The 16,882-nt window shown below is 36.7% G+C and overlaps 1 protein-coding gene across 4 annotated transcripts in view; it reads right to left on the minus strand.

Annotated features, from left to right (window-relative positions):
• WDR41 (WD repeat domain 41) overlaps nt 1-16,882 on the minus strand; it is a 57,691-nt gene that overhangs the window by 29,424 nt on the left and 11,385 nt on the right. For 2 of the 4 annotated variants that reach the window (XM_013994928.3, XM_085013892.1), the window contains exons 3-6: nt 12,285-12,333; nt 10,900-11,031; nt 8,090-8,152; nt 4,202-4,313 (exon numbers count right to left, since the gene is read on the minus strand). The exons of the other annotated variants lie outside the window; for them this stretch is intronic. In XM_013994928.3, coding sequence (XP_013850382.1) covers nt 4,202-4,313; nt 8,090-8,152; nt 10,900-11,031; nt 12,285-12,333 — 356 coding nt within the window. The remainder of the gene's footprint in view (nt 1-4,201; nt 4,314-8,089; nt 8,153-10,899; nt 11,032-12,284; nt 12,334-16,882) is intronic. 4 annotated transcript variants of the gene reach the window in all.

The raw sequence follows: 16,882 nt of genomic DNA on the forward strand, positions 1-16,882 counted from the left end.
CATGGCAATCAGAAAAGAAATGAAAGGAATCCAAACTGGAAGAGAATTATTAAAAAAACTGCTGTCTGCAGATGACATAATACTGTACAAAGGAAATCCTAAAAATGCTATCAGAAAACTACTTACTAAAGCTCATCAATGAATATGGTGAAGTTGCAAGATAAAAAATTAATACACAGGAGTTCCCGTCGTGGCGCAGTGGTTAATGAATCCGACTAGGAACCATGAGGTTGCGGGTTCGGTCCCTGCCCTTGCTCAGTGGGTTAACGATCCGGCGTTGCCGTGAGCTGTGGTGTAGGTTGCAGACGCGGCTCGGATCCCGCCTTGCTGTGGCTCTGGCGTAGGCCGGCGGCTACAGCTCCGATTCAACCCCTAGCCTGGGAACCTCCATATGCCGCGGGAGCGGCCCAAGAAATAGCAACAACAACACCAACAACAAAAGACAAAAAAGACAAAAAAAAAAAAAATTAATACACAGAAATCAACTGCATTTCTACATACTAACAATGAAAGATCAGAAAGAGAAATTAGGAAAACAATCCCACAGCAGTATCTTCTCAGATCCCACCTCCTAGAGTAATGACAATAATAACAAAAATAAACAAATCAGACCTAGTTAAACTTAAGTTTTTGCACAGCAAAGGAAACCCTAAACAAAATGAAAAGACAGGAGGCCCCATTGTGGCTCAGTATTCACAAACCTGACTAGTATCCATGAGGATGCAGGTTTGATCGTTGGCCCTGCTCAGTGGGTTAAGGATCCAGCATCGCCATCAGATGCCTTGTAGTCACAGACGTGTCTTGGATCCTGCATTTCTGTGGCTGTGGTGTAGGCTGGCAGCTGTAGCTCCAATTAGAACCCTAGTCTGGGAATTTTCATATACCACAGGTGTGGCCCTAAAAAAGATAAAAAGGAAAGAAAAGACAATCTACAGAATGGGAGGAAATATCTGCAAATGAAGCGACTGACAACGGATTAATCTCTAAAATACATAAACATCTCCTGCAGCTCAATATCAAAAACAAAAAACCCCATCAAAAAAGAGGCAGAAGATCTAAACAGACAATTCTCCAAAGAAGACATATAGATGACCAAAAAACCCACATGAAAACATCCTCAAAATCACTAATTATTAGGGAAATGCAAATCAAAAATATGATGAGGTACCACCTTACACCAGCCAGAATGGCTATCATCAAAAAGTCTACAGACAACAAGTGCTGGAAAGGGTATGGAGAAAAGGGAACCCTTTTACACTGTTGGTGGGAATGTAAATTGGTGCAACCACTATGGAAAACAGTATGGAGGTTCCTCAAAAAACTAAAAAATAGAATTACCATATAATCCAGCAATCTCACTCCTGTGCATCTATCCAGAGAAAACCATGACTCGAAAAAATACATGTACCCCAATGTTCACTGCAGCACTATATACAATAGCCAAGACATGGAAGCAATCTAAATGTCCACTGACAGAGAAGTAGATGAAGATGTGTTACATATACACAATGGAATATTATTCAGCCATAAAAAGGAATGAAATAATGGCATTTGTAGCAAAAGGGATGGACCTAGAAATTACCATGCAAGGTGAAGTTAGACAGTGAGACACAAACGTCACATGCTATTACTTATGTGTGGAATCTAAAAGGATACAAATGAACTTATTTGCAGAAGGAAACAGACTCACAGACTTTGAAAAATTTATGGTTATCAAAGGAGACAGGCTGTGGGGGAGGCATGGACTGGGGGTTTGGGATGGAAATGTTCTAATATTAGGTTGTAGTGATGAGTGTACACCTATAAATATAATAAAATTCACTGAATTAAAAAAAAACTTGCAAAAGAAAGGGAGACTGCAATGATTGGTGGTTATTTTCATCAGCATACAAAAGGTTCTCTTTAGCGTGATTTCAGTGTTTCACAATATAGTTACTAAAAATTCGTAGACTAAAAATTCACAGATAACCATAGGCTAGTATAAGAAAATAGAAAGGAAAATGTACATGTAAATAGAGATATAAATAATGATAATGATAAACATGAAAATATACTCTAGAGTCAAATAAGATTACTAGTGATCAAATGCTGAACTGATAAGTTAAACTGTAAATCTTAGTAAGGTATGGATTTAGTTTTGCTATGATATCACACTATTTCATTACATTTTATAATACCCATGTGGAGATAAGCTAGTTCCAATTATGAGGTGTAAATTTAACTCACAGGGCTCCTGCTACCTTTAGGATGTCAACAATATGCTTACTAAACCTCGGGGATATTCAGGTTCAGTTCCTAAGCACTGAAATAAAGCAATTATCACAATAAAGCAAGTCACAGAAACTTTTTGGTTTACCAGTGCATAGAAAAGTTATGTTTACACTATACTGTTATATATCAAATGTGCAATAATAGTATTATGTCTAAAAGACAATGTATATACCTTAATTTTAAAATACTTTACTGTTGAGTTCTGCTTGTGGCTCAGCGTGTTAAGAATCCGACTAGTATCCATGAGAATGTGGGTACAATTCCTGGCCTCCCTCAGTGGGTTAAAGGATCTAGCATTGCCCAGAGCTGCAGTCCAGATTGCAGACACAACTCAGATCTGGCATTGGTGTGGTTGTAGCTGCAGCTCCAATTTGACCCCTAGCCTGGGAACTTCCATATGCCACAGGTGCAGCCCTTAAAAAAAAAAAAAAAAAAAAAAAAAAAAAATTATTGCTAAAAATTACTAACCATTGTCTGATCCTTCAGCCAGTCATCATCTTTTTACTGGTAGAGGATTTGAAATACTGCAGGAATTACCAAAATGGGACAAAACACAAAGTGAACAAATGCTGTTGCGAAAATGGTGTCAACATATTTGCTTGAAGCAGGGTTGCCACAAACATTCAATTTGTAAAAAAAATGTAGTATCTGCAAAGTCTAATAAAGCAAAGTGCAATAAAACAAGATATGTCTATATTCTTTCTAGGATAGCAACGGGTTCATTACTTTTAGAAACAAAAACTAATAGTGTGTCACAATTTCTTCAAAGTTGTCACTTAAATTTACTCATTTATACTTAAATATTTTACTCTGAATAAGTTTTAATTGTATTTTTAAGTTCCATGATAACAATGTAAGTCAAAACTGATTTTTCTGTTAAAACCAAAATGTACATCAACAGAATTCTGAGAAAACAGCATGTTAGTAAGTTTGCACGTCACTGAAACTTCTTTAGTAACACCAATTGTAAAATAAGGTCATCCGTAGGAATGTAAAGTTTGATGACCCCACAAATAAAGTAGAAAATGCTATTGTAGGAGTTCCCGTTGTGGTGCAGTGGAAACGAATCCAACTAGGAACCATGATGTTTTGGGTTCAATCCCTGGCCTTGCTCAGTGGGTTAAGGATCTGGCGTTGCCATGAACTGTGGTGTAGGTTGCAGATGCGGCTTGGATCTGGCATTGCTGTGGCTCTGGCGTAGGCCAGCAGCTATAGCTTCAATTAGACCCCTAGCCTGGGAACCTCCACATGTTGCAGGCGTGGCCATAAAAAGACAAAAGAAAAAAAAAAAAGAAAAGAAAATGCTATTGTAAAGTAATAAAGATCTGCTTGCACGTGTCAACATACTCATCAAACTCAGTTTATGACATGGCCCAGGAGCATATACATGAAAAAGTTTTTCTTGATCACTTTCCAGAAATTCTGTTAGAGGGAAGGGGAAGCCACAAGAAGGAGGATCTTTTCCTTCCAATTTGAGACAAAGATTTTACACAATCCTTAACCTGAACTGGAGAAAGATGGCTACATCTTATATTGAGAACTAAAAAGAAAAATCCCTTATATTACCTTTGTATTCATGGAACGTCTCTTTAAAGATTCATTATGTCTTTTTTTTTTTTTTTTGTCTTTTTGTCTTTTACAGCCGCATGGGTGGCACATGGAGGTTCCCAGGCTAGGGGTCGAATCAGAGCTTCAGCCACCCACCTACGCCAGAGCCACGGCAACGCAGGATCTGAGCCGCATCTGCAACCTACACCGCAGCTCATGGCAGTGCCGGATACTTAACCCACTGAGCAAGGCCAGGGATTGAACCCGAATCCTCATGGATGCTAGTCAGGTTCGTCAACCACTGCCATGACAGGAACTCCTAAAGATTCATTATGTCTTTTTAGAGTCTTTCATGGTTCACAATTACCTTGATTTGTTTTACCTGTATCAGAAAGGTGACCAGTCTTACACAGGAGATCTAAATTTCGGTTCCATACACACAAGTCATTCCCACCAGAGAGCCAAACATCTAGTCTCTGAAGAACAGCTAAACACTGCAAAATTCAAGTGAAATATTTATCAGTTTAGAAAGTCAAGCATTCATTGGTGATTTTAGTTTACTTTTTTAATGCCATCCTCCAGACTTGTTTTTTTTTTTTTTTTTTTTTTTTTTTGTCTTTTAAGGGCTGCACCCACAGCAGCATATGGAGGTTCCCAGGCTAGGGGTTCAATCGGAGCTGCAACTGCCAGCCTATGCCACAGCTCACAGATCCTTAACCCACTGAGCCAGGCCAGGGGTCGAACCTGCGTCCTCATGGCTACTAGCCAGATCCGTTTCCAATGAGTCATGATGGGAACTCCTAAATTTATTCATTTTGGTTTTTTTTTTTTTCCTTTTAGGGCCAAACTGCAGCATATGTTAAGTTCCCAGGCTCGGGGTAGAATTGGGGCTACAGCTGCTGGCTCAGGCCACAGTCACAGCAACTCTGGATACAAGCCACATCTGCAACCTACACCACACACCACAGCTTGCAGCAACACCAGATCCTTTACCCACTGAATGAGGCCAGTGATCACACCTACATCCTCACTGATACTATGTCAGGTTCTTAACCCACTGAGCCAAAACAGGAATTTCCTCATTGGTGATTTCAAAATACGTCTACAAGTTCTTTGATACCCTTTCCCTTCAAGAGGTGGAGCTTGACTCTCTTCCCCTGAAAGTGGGTTCTACTAAGTGACCAGCTTCTAGTGGATAGATAGAATGTGGCAGAGGGATGGTATGTGACTTAAAAGATTAAGTCATAAAAGACATGGTGGCTACCTCCTTGCTCTCTCTTGGATCATGCATTCTACAGCTAAGACACATAAGCAGCTGTATGGAGAAAGATCCACATGGAAAGGAAGTGAGGCCTCTGGCCAAGCATGTGAGCTACTATAATTTAACTATTTTCCTGTAAAACATTTAGGATACGAATAATCATCCATTTATAAAATATATTTGTAAAATACATTGCTATTCATAAATCTCTGCCCAAGTTTTTACTTCTTTAAAGAGATTTCTAGGAGTTGAATCACTGGGTCAATTCATATAATCACATTTTTAAGACTCATTCATAAAGCCAACTGATTTTAATTATGCTCTCAATGGCAATAAAAATGCCAATCTCACCACCTCCTTGCTAATATCTCTTATAAAAATTTCACTAGAAGTTCCCATTGTGGCTCAGCAGGTTAAGAACCCAACGTTGTTCTCTGTGAGGATATGGGTTTGATCCCCGGCCTCACTCAGTGGGTTAAGGATCCGACGTTGCTGCAAGCTGCAGTGTAGGTTGCAGATGCAGCTTGGATCCAGTGTTGCCATGGCTGTGGTGCAGAATGCAGCTGCAACCTCGATTTGAGCCCTAATACAGGAAATTCGATATGCCACAGGAGCAGCCAAAAAAAAAAAAAAAAAAAATCACTAGTTCAAAAAATAATAGTCTTTCTTACATTTATTAAGGATCTGAATTTCTTTGATAAATTATCAGCTCAAGAATAACTGAACAGGAGTTCCCACTGAGGCCAGCAGTCTAAGGATCTAGCATTGTCTCTGCAGTGGCAAGGGTCTGATCCCTAGTCTGGCACAGTGGATAAGGATCTAGCATTGCCAGATTTTATCCTTGGCCTGGGAACTTCCACATGCTATGGGTGTGGCCAAAAAAGAAAAAATTGGACCCATTAACTAAAGTGAGTGAAATGTTGTATCTAACCATTTTTTTCCTAATGTGAAGCAAGATCATAGTGGGAATAAATGCAACTATCTAGCTGATTAACAGTACAGTAAAACACCTGCAAGAAGTACTTTTGAGAAAGAGGAGGCTGCTTGTGAAAAAAAAAAAAAAAGATGAAGTACTTTCACCACATTGAAATAAGATACTTTTTTCTTTTTTGGCTGTGCCTACCGTGAACAGAATTTCTAGATCAAACCTGTGCCACAGCAGTGACAACAGTGGATCCTTAATCTACTGAGCCATAAGGGAACTCTCAAAATAAGATACTTTTTATCAGTTTATGAAACAGCACACCAAAGCAATTTCCCCAAAATACACTAAATCTTTTCTCCTTCCCTATTCCTTCAATGCATGTATTTTAATTTGAAACCTAATAACCTCAGTCAGATAACAATGGCATTTTTTAAAGAACTTATTAACAGGGACATATTTTTAGACCACATAAAGCACAGAGATTTTGATCAAGTCAGTACTTAACTGACTTCTTCAAAGACAGTCCATAGTAAAACTGGATACAAGTATATAGTAAATGGCACATTCTTCCCCAGAGACTTTACTAAACTGATCCTTAGAATAGCATAGTAGCATAAGATGCCTACCAGGAAAAAAAAGAAAAAAAAAAGCCTTTTAGGAAAAAAATAAAATACTTTTGACTATTGGCACAGCAATTTTTTTACATTAAAATTATTAACTCCTGGAGTTCCTGTTGTAGCTCAGTGGTTAATAACCCTGACTAGTATCTATGAGGACGTGGGTTTGACCCCTGGCCTTGCTCAGTGGGTTAATGATCCAGCACTGCCGTGAGCTGTGGGATAGGTTGCAGATGCGGCTCGGATCCCATGTTGCTGTGGGCCAACAGCTACAGCTCCTATTTGACCCCTCACCTGGGAAACTCCATATGCCCAGGGTGCCGCCCTAAAAAGACTAAAGAAAAAAAAAGTGTTAGCTCCAATATAGAGTTCAGTAATCTTCGAAGCAAATGAGGAGTTCCTGCTGTGGCACAATGGGATCGGAGGCCTCTTGGGAGTACTGGGACACAGGCTGGATCCCTGACCTGGCACAGTGGGTTAAGGATCTGACATTGCAGCAGCTGTGGTCTGGGTCTCAACTATGGCTTGGATCTGATCCCTGGCCTGAGAACTCCATACACCATGGGGCAGTCAAAAAAAGAAAAAGAAAGAGAAAAAAGCAAATGAGGAAACACTATTTCATTTTACTTATCTCTCCCCAAACTTGCTGACTTTATTGAAAAACAGTGGCATTTAAGAGCATTTAAGGTAATTTCTTTTATAATCATCAAAGTAGCCAAGTCTTATTCAAGTTTGTTTCTCCAACATGTAGCAGAGTTCCTATCAAGTAATAATCCTCGATTAATATTTGTGAAATGAATGAACTCTATAGTAGCAGTCAATTAGCCACAAAAGATTTTGGTTTGGAACCAAGTAATTGCTATGTCTTTTCCTTATAATCTTATAGAAAACAGAGGTTAAGGGTCAAATAACTCCATGTCTTTAGTTCAAAGTTTAAATATATATATTCAAAAAAGACTACCTACCCTTCCTAGAATTACCTACTAAAAACATACTAGGTACTATCTTTTTAATTTCTTATTATAGTGGGTTTACAATGTTGTCGATTTCTGCTGTACAGCAAAGTGACCTAGTTATACATGTGTATACATTCTTTTCACATTATCCTCCATCATGTTCCATCACAAGTGACCAGATATAGTTCCCTGTGCTACACAGCAGGATCTCATTGCTTATCCATTCCAAATGCAATAGTTTGCATCTATTAACCCTAAAGTCCCAGTTCCTCCCACTCCCTCCCCCTCCCTCTTGGCAACCACAAGACTGTTCTCCATGTCCGTAATTACTACAGACATTCATTCCTTGCTCTAATTTAAAATTCATACATTCTAGCATTTAGTATCTATACTCCCCAATATCTAGTCTTACGAGAGTCAAATGACTGTAGGTATGTATGGAAGAAATATTTAAAACCTACAAAAATAATTTCGTCTAAATTATTAAACAATATTTTCCTCAAAGGGTTACCTTTACAGTAGACTGGAAGCATGACACTTTCTGAACTTGTCTTCCAATATCACAATCCCATACCTATACTTATGTTAAGAAATCATTTCTAAGAAAAATTTTAAAAGCTTAATTATGAGATAACTTTTCTAATAAATAACTCACAAATATTACACATTTACATAGAAAATCTCTAAATAAAGCATAAAGTATTTTGTGTTTATACTACTACAAAAATCAATTCAATTCAGCATAGCAGACTTAAAAGCAGAAATAACTCTGAGATAAATTTTACTATCAAACCATTTGAAAATACCAACAGAATGAGTGGTCTGAATACTGAATCTTTACTGGCATTAAACACTGCAACTATATAAACTGTAAGTTTTAGTCTCCAGAACAATCTACCATTGTTCTATAATCTAATAAACACTGAAAAGCATTTATACCCAAAACTATCACAGCCATTAATTAACATTTACTGAAAGTTCCCTCAATGTGCCTGGCATGATTTACTACTGTTATCTTGATTCAAAGAGGACAGTAACAGTGTATTCCCATTACCTGTATAATAGTTAAAATAATTAGTGGACCTCTCATAAAACATGAGAAGTTAGTTTCACTCAAGGAGCATAATGATTTTCAAATTTTTCTTTTTTTTTTTTTTTTTTGTCCTTTTAGGCCCGTGCCCAAAGCATATGGAAGTTCCTAGGCTAGAGGTCAAATCGTAGCTGCAGCTGCCAGCCTACACCTCAGCCACAGCAGCAGAAACACGGGATCCAAGCTAAGTCTGTGACCTACACCACAGCTCATGGCAACACTGGATCCATAACCCACTGAGCAACACCAGGGATCGAACCTGCATTCTCATGGATACTAGTTGGGTTCGTTAACCACTGAGCCACAAGAGAAACTCCAAATTTTCAAGTTTTTCATACTATTTCTTCTGATAAGATATGTGTGTGTGTGTTTAGTTTTATGACTGCATTGGGGGCATATGGAAGTTCCTGGGCCAGGGACTGAATCCAAGCTACAGCTGCAACCTACGCTGCAGCTGTGGCAATGCCAGATCCTTTAACCTACTGTAGTGGTCTGGTGGGTCAGACTCTCAACCCACTGCGCCACAGCAGAACTCCAAGATATACATTTTATATCATATCTGAGAACACATTTACATACAAACATCTATGTTTATGTATATATGGACTCTTAAGACTATCACTTGACAAAAATAAAAAATCTACTCACAGCATTTTATTAATGAAATTAGTTAACAGTAAAGACCGAAGCTGAGTAAATTTAGAATTCGTATGAATAGAAAGAACTACCAACAAAGCAGCCTGAAAATATTTTTATCAAGAAAAGTCACTCAGCAAAGGAAATGACTCTATACTATCATTTACAGTTAAAGTTTATACTGATACTGTCCCAGCTACTTATGTCTGTATGGAATAGTAATTTTAATATTTGCCTCTAAATCATGTCACAGTACCCTGGGAACAGTCTAATAAAAAGAAAGTATTTTATATTCTATTTTTGAAGAGACTATACTGATACTGAAAACAAATAAACAAAAAAAGACTGTTAGTCCATAAAATGGTATTTGTCTCAATAGATTAATGGTAGTAAAGCTACTCTGACCTAAACATATGAGTGCACTTTATGCCCCTGTTTATGCAATGCTGTAATAACCACAAAACACAGTTTATCTCCATTTAAACCTTTTCTTGAAATTTTTTTCACCTATTGGCAATCTGTCTAGAAATCACATCAGCTGATGAGCTCATTTAAAGTGTGTCATAAAGTATAACTTGGTTCTACAGAAGCCTAAGAAACACTATAACTTTGGGCTTACTCCAAAACTTACTTCACTAATGTTTGAAGCTATTTAAATAGAACTCTCAGATAAGCACAAATTTTTTAAAGCTAATCTATGATACCTTTAAAAAAAAAGGGTAATGAAAAATTAGTCATCCATATCATTTAGCTATGGCCTTCAAAGATCCAATTCTTCAAAAAAATTCAGAATGGCTAAATTTGTTTAAGAAAAATATTTGGAGATGAGTATTACATAGTGGTTCAGAGCTGTGACTGCAGTCAGATTGCTGCTTTCCACCCTACACTGGCTGCATGACTTCAGGCAAGTTACTTACCCTCTCAGGGTCTCTCTTTTCTCATCTATAAATGAGAATAATATTATAAGGATTAAATGGGTTAATAAATGTAAAACAGAACAATGCCTGGCACAGAGAGGCAATTTATAAAACTTCACTATAGCTGTTACATTCTAACTAAAAGTACAGAGGGAAGGTAATTTACATTTTCAATTTTTAAAAAAATACTAAATATATTAAACACTGAGCAGATGGTAATCTGCTTTTCTGCCAGACTCAGATGCTCGAAAGTTTCTTAAGGGCTGGGGCCATTAAAATTCTTTTGCTGTATGACAAATAGAAAAAAAATGGAATTATTGTCCACTTTAACTTATTTATTTCTCTAAATTGAAAAGCAAACTGAGATGATAAATATTTTTAAGCCCACATCTCCCATTTCCTCCAGTTTATTATATAATTTGATGTAACAGTAACTCTGGGAAGAACAGTTTTAGTCATGGAGCTTCCATCAGTAATAAGCCTTAACTTGCTATATCCAGTCTAACACTTCTCATATGCCTAGTACTTTTAAGAAATGTCTTATGAAGATTGGAACAAAATCATTTTTGCTGAAACAGGAATGTAGAGACAGACCCCAAGAGGCTAAAGACTAATGATGTATGTACTGATTCCTTGGGTCACCATAGCTATTTCACCTGATTCTAGATTTAAGGATATAATAACTGTTTTATCAGCAGAGGCTGTCAAGATCAGCTGATTTTTTTCTTCACAAGCTTCCAAAGAAGGAAATGTAGTAATAGCTGTTATCTTTTGAGTATGTCCATTAAGTTCCAAAAGTTTTTCTCCTGTCTGAAATATCAATAAAAAATGTTAATAGTACCGCATATTTCATAACTTAAATAATCTTAAATGACAACATTAAGAAAAAAAATCACCAGGTAGAAAATACATACATTCCATCTAAAATTATTTATATCTTATAATTTAACTTTAAGCAATTAAAAAGAATCTATAAACAGGTGTTACAAAAGTAGTCATAAATAATTTTAATTATTTTTATATAAAATACTAATTTTTAGCATATTATTATAGAAAATTTAAAGGAATACTCTTTACATATGGTGTTAAGAATATAACTGCATAAATTAAGCATAAAAATATCAGTAACCTAATCAGCAGGAAAAAAATAGGGAGTCCTCACTGTCCCAGTATTTGTTATCTAAGTCTTTACAGCTATAAGCTATAGCTAAGCTATAAGCTATAGCTAAGTCTTCACAGCTATAAGCTGTAGCAGAAAATAAGTCAGCACAATAACTATATATATTATATATATATATCTCCAATAATGTATCAACCATCCAAAGTCAGCATTAACTCTATTATTCTCTATTTAACATCAACAGCTATTCCCATCCATCCAATGTCTTTATGCATCAGTTTCTAACTGATTTCCAAAGTAGTATATATACAAAAATGCAATGTAAACATAATATAAATTGCAAATCTTTCCGAGGCTTCAGGATTTCATGTATGTGATGAACACATTAAAAAACTGCTTTAATCACAGGCAAAGACAGCAAAAAATGAGGATCTGGCAGAGTAAGATATCAGTCCAAATAAGGGGGAGAAGATAAATGCTTCAAAAGAGAATAATTTGAGCATTCAAGAAATCCAAGAGGTCCTATTTAAGGTAAAGCCTTAAATATTTTTGAAAAAATAAGCATTTTATTACATTACTATTAAAGTCAAACATAATAAGAATGTTACGCTATCAAACAATTTTGACAGAAAAATTGTCTCCCATAAAAATCAACACTGATTCATTTTCAGAATCAGTGTACAGTTGCTGATAATTTAAATTTTGTTAATTAAGATGAAAACTTTTATTTTCATAATGGCATTTGTTTCTCAGGAAAAAAAGTCTTAAAAACATTGTACTACGAAACATTGGTCCTCATTTTAAATAGATTCGTCCTAAGTAACTCAAGCATTAATTAATCTCAGTTTACTGATATGCAGGTATATCCCCAGATAATGTTACAAATGTTTACTATACAGTTATGTCTTCTTTATTATACAATTCATATAGAATCAGTACATACCTGGGCATTCCACACAACTACAATTCCATCATCACCAGCAGATGCAAATCTGGTTAGAGAAAAGGTCAAGAAAAAAAAAAAAAAAAATCACTGGTGACACTGAAAAAAAGCCAGTTGTGCTAAGATTACTAAGAACCATCAGACCTTATTAAGGGTATTATGACTTACTAATATCAATGCAGATTAAGTTCTTTAAGCTAATTTAACAAATATTTATAAAATACTTTCTAAGTTTCTACCAGGTACTGAGAATCCAAAGATAAATAAGACCATTCACAGAGTTGCAATGAATAAACTGCTAGACTAAGAATAAAATATATCTATGAATGATTTTTAAAATCCTTCCTTGCTTTAAAATTATATGATTAAAACTTGCCTTAAGTGAAATGAAACCAAGCTGAGAAAAAGCTACTGATAGGAAATGATATTCCAGGAGTGGAACAAAGGAATCATGTCCTTACATAAGTTCATTATTTCTATTATTTTCTAGGTAAAGATATGTAGATACTTTAACTCCACTATTTAAAGCCAATATATCTCCTCTGCTCCTCTCAGTCTTTGGTCTGTCCACATAAACAGGGTGTTCTTTGGTTTGCAAGGTTTGGGGGATTTTTTCCTTTGGTTTTTTTTTTTTTTTTTTTTTTTTTTTTTTGGTTTGGGCCACACCCACAGCAAGAGGAAGTTCCCAAGCCAGGGATCAAACCTGCACCACTCCAGTGACAACACTGGATCTTTAACCCACTCTGCCACCAGGGAACTCCTGGAAGGTTTGGGTTTTGTTTTGTTTTAGTAAAATAAAAAGAGGTAAAGGAAGGTATGTCTCATGGCATGAAAAAAGAGCTGTGATAAACTCAATTACAGCTTCTCTCTCCTTTTTTACCACCATCACATGTCAAGGAACAATCATTTACATTTTGCAGAGTAAAAGATATCTATGACGTAAATACTATCAAGAAAAATAATCTGTTGTATAGGATTATTCATCATAGTGACTGCATTATAATAAAATCAAGAAAGTACTGTTCTCAAGCAGTGTCCCCAACTCAGCAGTGTACAGTAATCACACTGTGTGTCAAGTAATTTGTTATTAATAATGTAGTTTGCACATTTTTAAATGATTCAATGAATCAAAATCAATTCAAAGCTGTGCCCATAATACCACTTTCACTCACCTCCATGTCAGGTTTGCTTTTTTCGAATAGGAGATGAAGTGGTATTATATGGAGTTCCCACTGTGGCGCAGCGGAAACAAATCCGACTAGTATCCATGAGGATGCAGGCTCAATCCCTGGCCTTGCTCAGTCAGTCAGGGATCCCATGATGCCATGAACTGTGGTTTAGGTCCCAAACTCAGCTTGGATCCCGAGTTGCTATGGCTGTGGTGTCAATTGGCAGGTGTAGCTCAGATTTAACCCCTAGCCTAGGAACTTCCATATGCCGAGGGAGCAGTCCTAAAAAGCAAAAATGAAATAAAATAAAATAAAGAAGTGGTATTATAGAGAGCCAGTTATGAACTGCAAATAACTGCTCCTTACAGTTAACAACTATTAATAAAAGGTCTCCACTAGCAGTTATGGCATTCAGAAAATATGCATTTCCTTGCAAGACTGTTAATTTGTTTTCACAAAATCTGGGCATGCCTTGAACGTCTTCATTAACATAAATGTTGTTAGCCATATGTGCATCATTGGGAGAAAGGTAAAGAACTGATACACTAGGGCACAAAAATTACTATGTTCCTGAGAATATCTGTTCTAATGAATTTTACCTTATAGAAATCCATATATCTCACTACTTCAGTCATATAACAACACTTTCCTTAACACATCAAACTGAGCTTCGAGTTCAAATTTCTCAAGCTCAGTTTTGAAGTCTCATGCTCAGTATTGTCTTCACCGGCTCTGACAATTGCCATATTTAGTACTCATTTCAAAACCTTTTTTTTTTTTTTTTTTTTTTTGTCTTCTGCCTTTGGCTTTTTAGGGCCGCACTGGCTGCATACGGAGGTTCCCAGGCTAGGGGTCTAATCACAGCTACAGCTGCCAGCCACAGCCACACCAGATCCGAGCTGCATCTGCGACCTACACCACAGCTCACAGAAACGCCAGATCCTTAACCCACTGAGCAAGATCAGGGATCAAAACCACAACCTCATGGTTCCTAGTTGGATTCGTTTCTGCTGCATCATGATGGGAGTTCCCCTCAAAATCTTTTGATAACATCTTCTACTGCAGGAGCTAAGAGACTATCCAGGAGATGGGAAACTTGCCAAATACAGTCTGATAAAGTCTGTTAGTAATTTTTAATACAGATCTACATCTCTTTTTAATAGAAAAAGCCTTTAAAACTTAACTAGATAGAAACCATACAGAGTTATTTTAAAATCCATACCTAACATTTATTTTTATTTCAAAATGAAATATATAAAAGATACAGAGATTAAAAATAAAACAATCTACACCAGCCAGAATGGCCATCATCAAAAAGTCTGCAAACAATAAATGCTAGAGAGGGTATGGAGAAAAGGGAATCCTATTACACTGCTGGTGGGAATGTAAACTGGTGCAACCACTATGGAAAACAGTATAGAGATTCCTCAAAAAACTAAAAATAGAATTACCATTTGATCCAGCAATCTCACTCCTATACATCTATCCAGTGAAAACCATGACTCAAAATGTACATGTACTCCAATGTTCACTGCAGCACTATACACAATAGTCAAGACATGGAAACAACCTAAATGTCCACTGACAGAGGAATGGATAAAGATGTACATATACACAATAGAACTCAGGCATAAAAAAGAATGAAATAATGGCATTTGCGGCAACATGGATAGACTTAGAAATTATCATGCTAAGTGAGGTTAGTCAGACAGTTTGACACCAACATCATATGCTATCGCCTACATGCGGAATCCAAAAAAGGACACAGTAAACTTCCTAGCAGAACAGATACTGATGCACAGATTTTAAAAAACTTATGGTTTCCAAAGGAGAAAGGTTGGTGGGGGAGGGATGGGCTGGGGGTTTGGGATGGAAATGCTGCAAAATTGGGCTGTGATGACCTTTGCACGACTACAAATGTAATAAAATTCATTCAGTTAAAAAATAAAACAAAAATTTTTATATTTAAAAACATAATTTCTGGGGAGCTCCCGTCATGGCACAGTGGTTAACGAATCCGACTAGGAACCATGAGGTTGCGGGTTCGGTCCCTGCCCTTGCTCAGTGGGTTAACGATCCGGCGTTGCCATGAGCTGTGGTGTAGGTTGCAGACGCGGCTCGGATCCCGCGTTGATGTGGCTCTGGCGTAGGCCAGTGGCTACAGCTCCTATTCGACCCCTAGCCTGGGAACTCCATATGCTGTGGGAGCGGCCCAAAGAAATAGCAAAAAGACAAAAAAAAACAAAAAACAAAAAAAAACAATTTCTAATGCTTAATTACATATATTTTCTGAATCAGAATACTAAATAATTACTTTGAGTATCAAAAATAGCTGCTGGATGTAAATCTTTAATAGCCTGTGTTTCTAGGCATACTGATTTATTTGTATAGAGATGATGGGGTGGGCAGAACTCAAGATGTTTTCTTTGGTATAAAACATCAATTTCTATTGATTTTGAAACTCTTATAATTGCTTTTCTCCCTTTTAGAAGACCACAGGTTTAAAATACATACTTTTTTCCTAACTGTGATTTTTACTTCACATTTTATTGTTTTATTCATTTATTATGTCTGAATCTCACAACTTCACAATGAGAGAGGACTGAAAAGTTGGGAGTAGAAATGATATCCAGAGCATTTTAGCTCGAACTTTAAATCAATCAGTAGTGAACAAAAGTTAGATCTAAACAGTGTTCAACAGTAATGCTTGAAATCACAGCCAATTTTTTTTTATTGCTCAGAGGTCAATTACTCAGTTTGTGGATTAATCAGGCTTTTCAATTCTCATATATTCTATTACTTTTTTTTTTTTTTTTGGCCATTTCACTTATTACCTGCTCTAAAAAAGAAACACGAACCCTTAAAATGCAAACCAGTATAACTCTGATACATATTAGTACCTTTCATAAAATAACTAATAAAGGGGTAGGAGATCATTTACAACTACCCATTCTCCTAAGGTAGATAACTGAAAATGAGTAGCACTCTATCAGTTTATCATAAGCTAAAACAGTCAAGCAAGCACACACTCTAACCATCTCCAAATCAGAAACAAAAATACATCCAAGAATCCCTTACAGTAAGATACACTATAATTGATGAAAAGAAGTCATGAACAATAAAAAAAGGAGTAATTAAATGTCCATAAGGGTTAATCTATTCAATGGAAAGAAGAATAGTGGCTATACTGCCATATAATAATATACTTTTTTTTTTTTTTTTTTACTTCTTAGGGCCGCACCCATAGCATATGGAAGTTCTCAGGCTAAGGGCTGAATCAGAGCTACAGCTGCAGGCCTATAGCACAGCCACAGCAACTCAGGATCTGAGTCACGTCTGCTACCTATACCACAGCTCTCAGCAACGCCAGATGCCCATTCCACTGAGCCAGGGATCGAGCTCCCATCCTCTTGGATACTAGTCTGATTC

This window comes from Sus scrofa, chromosome 2 (assembly GCF_054392235.1).
Source record: "Sus scrofa isolate SSC_HxYL_T2T_F1_AM1 chromosome 2, Sscrofa_HxYL_maternal_Yorkshire_Landrace_v2.0, whole genome shotgun sequence".
Classification (NCBI taxonomy): Eukaryota; Metazoa; Chordata; class Mammalia; order Artiodactyla; family Suidae; genus Sus; species Sus scrofa.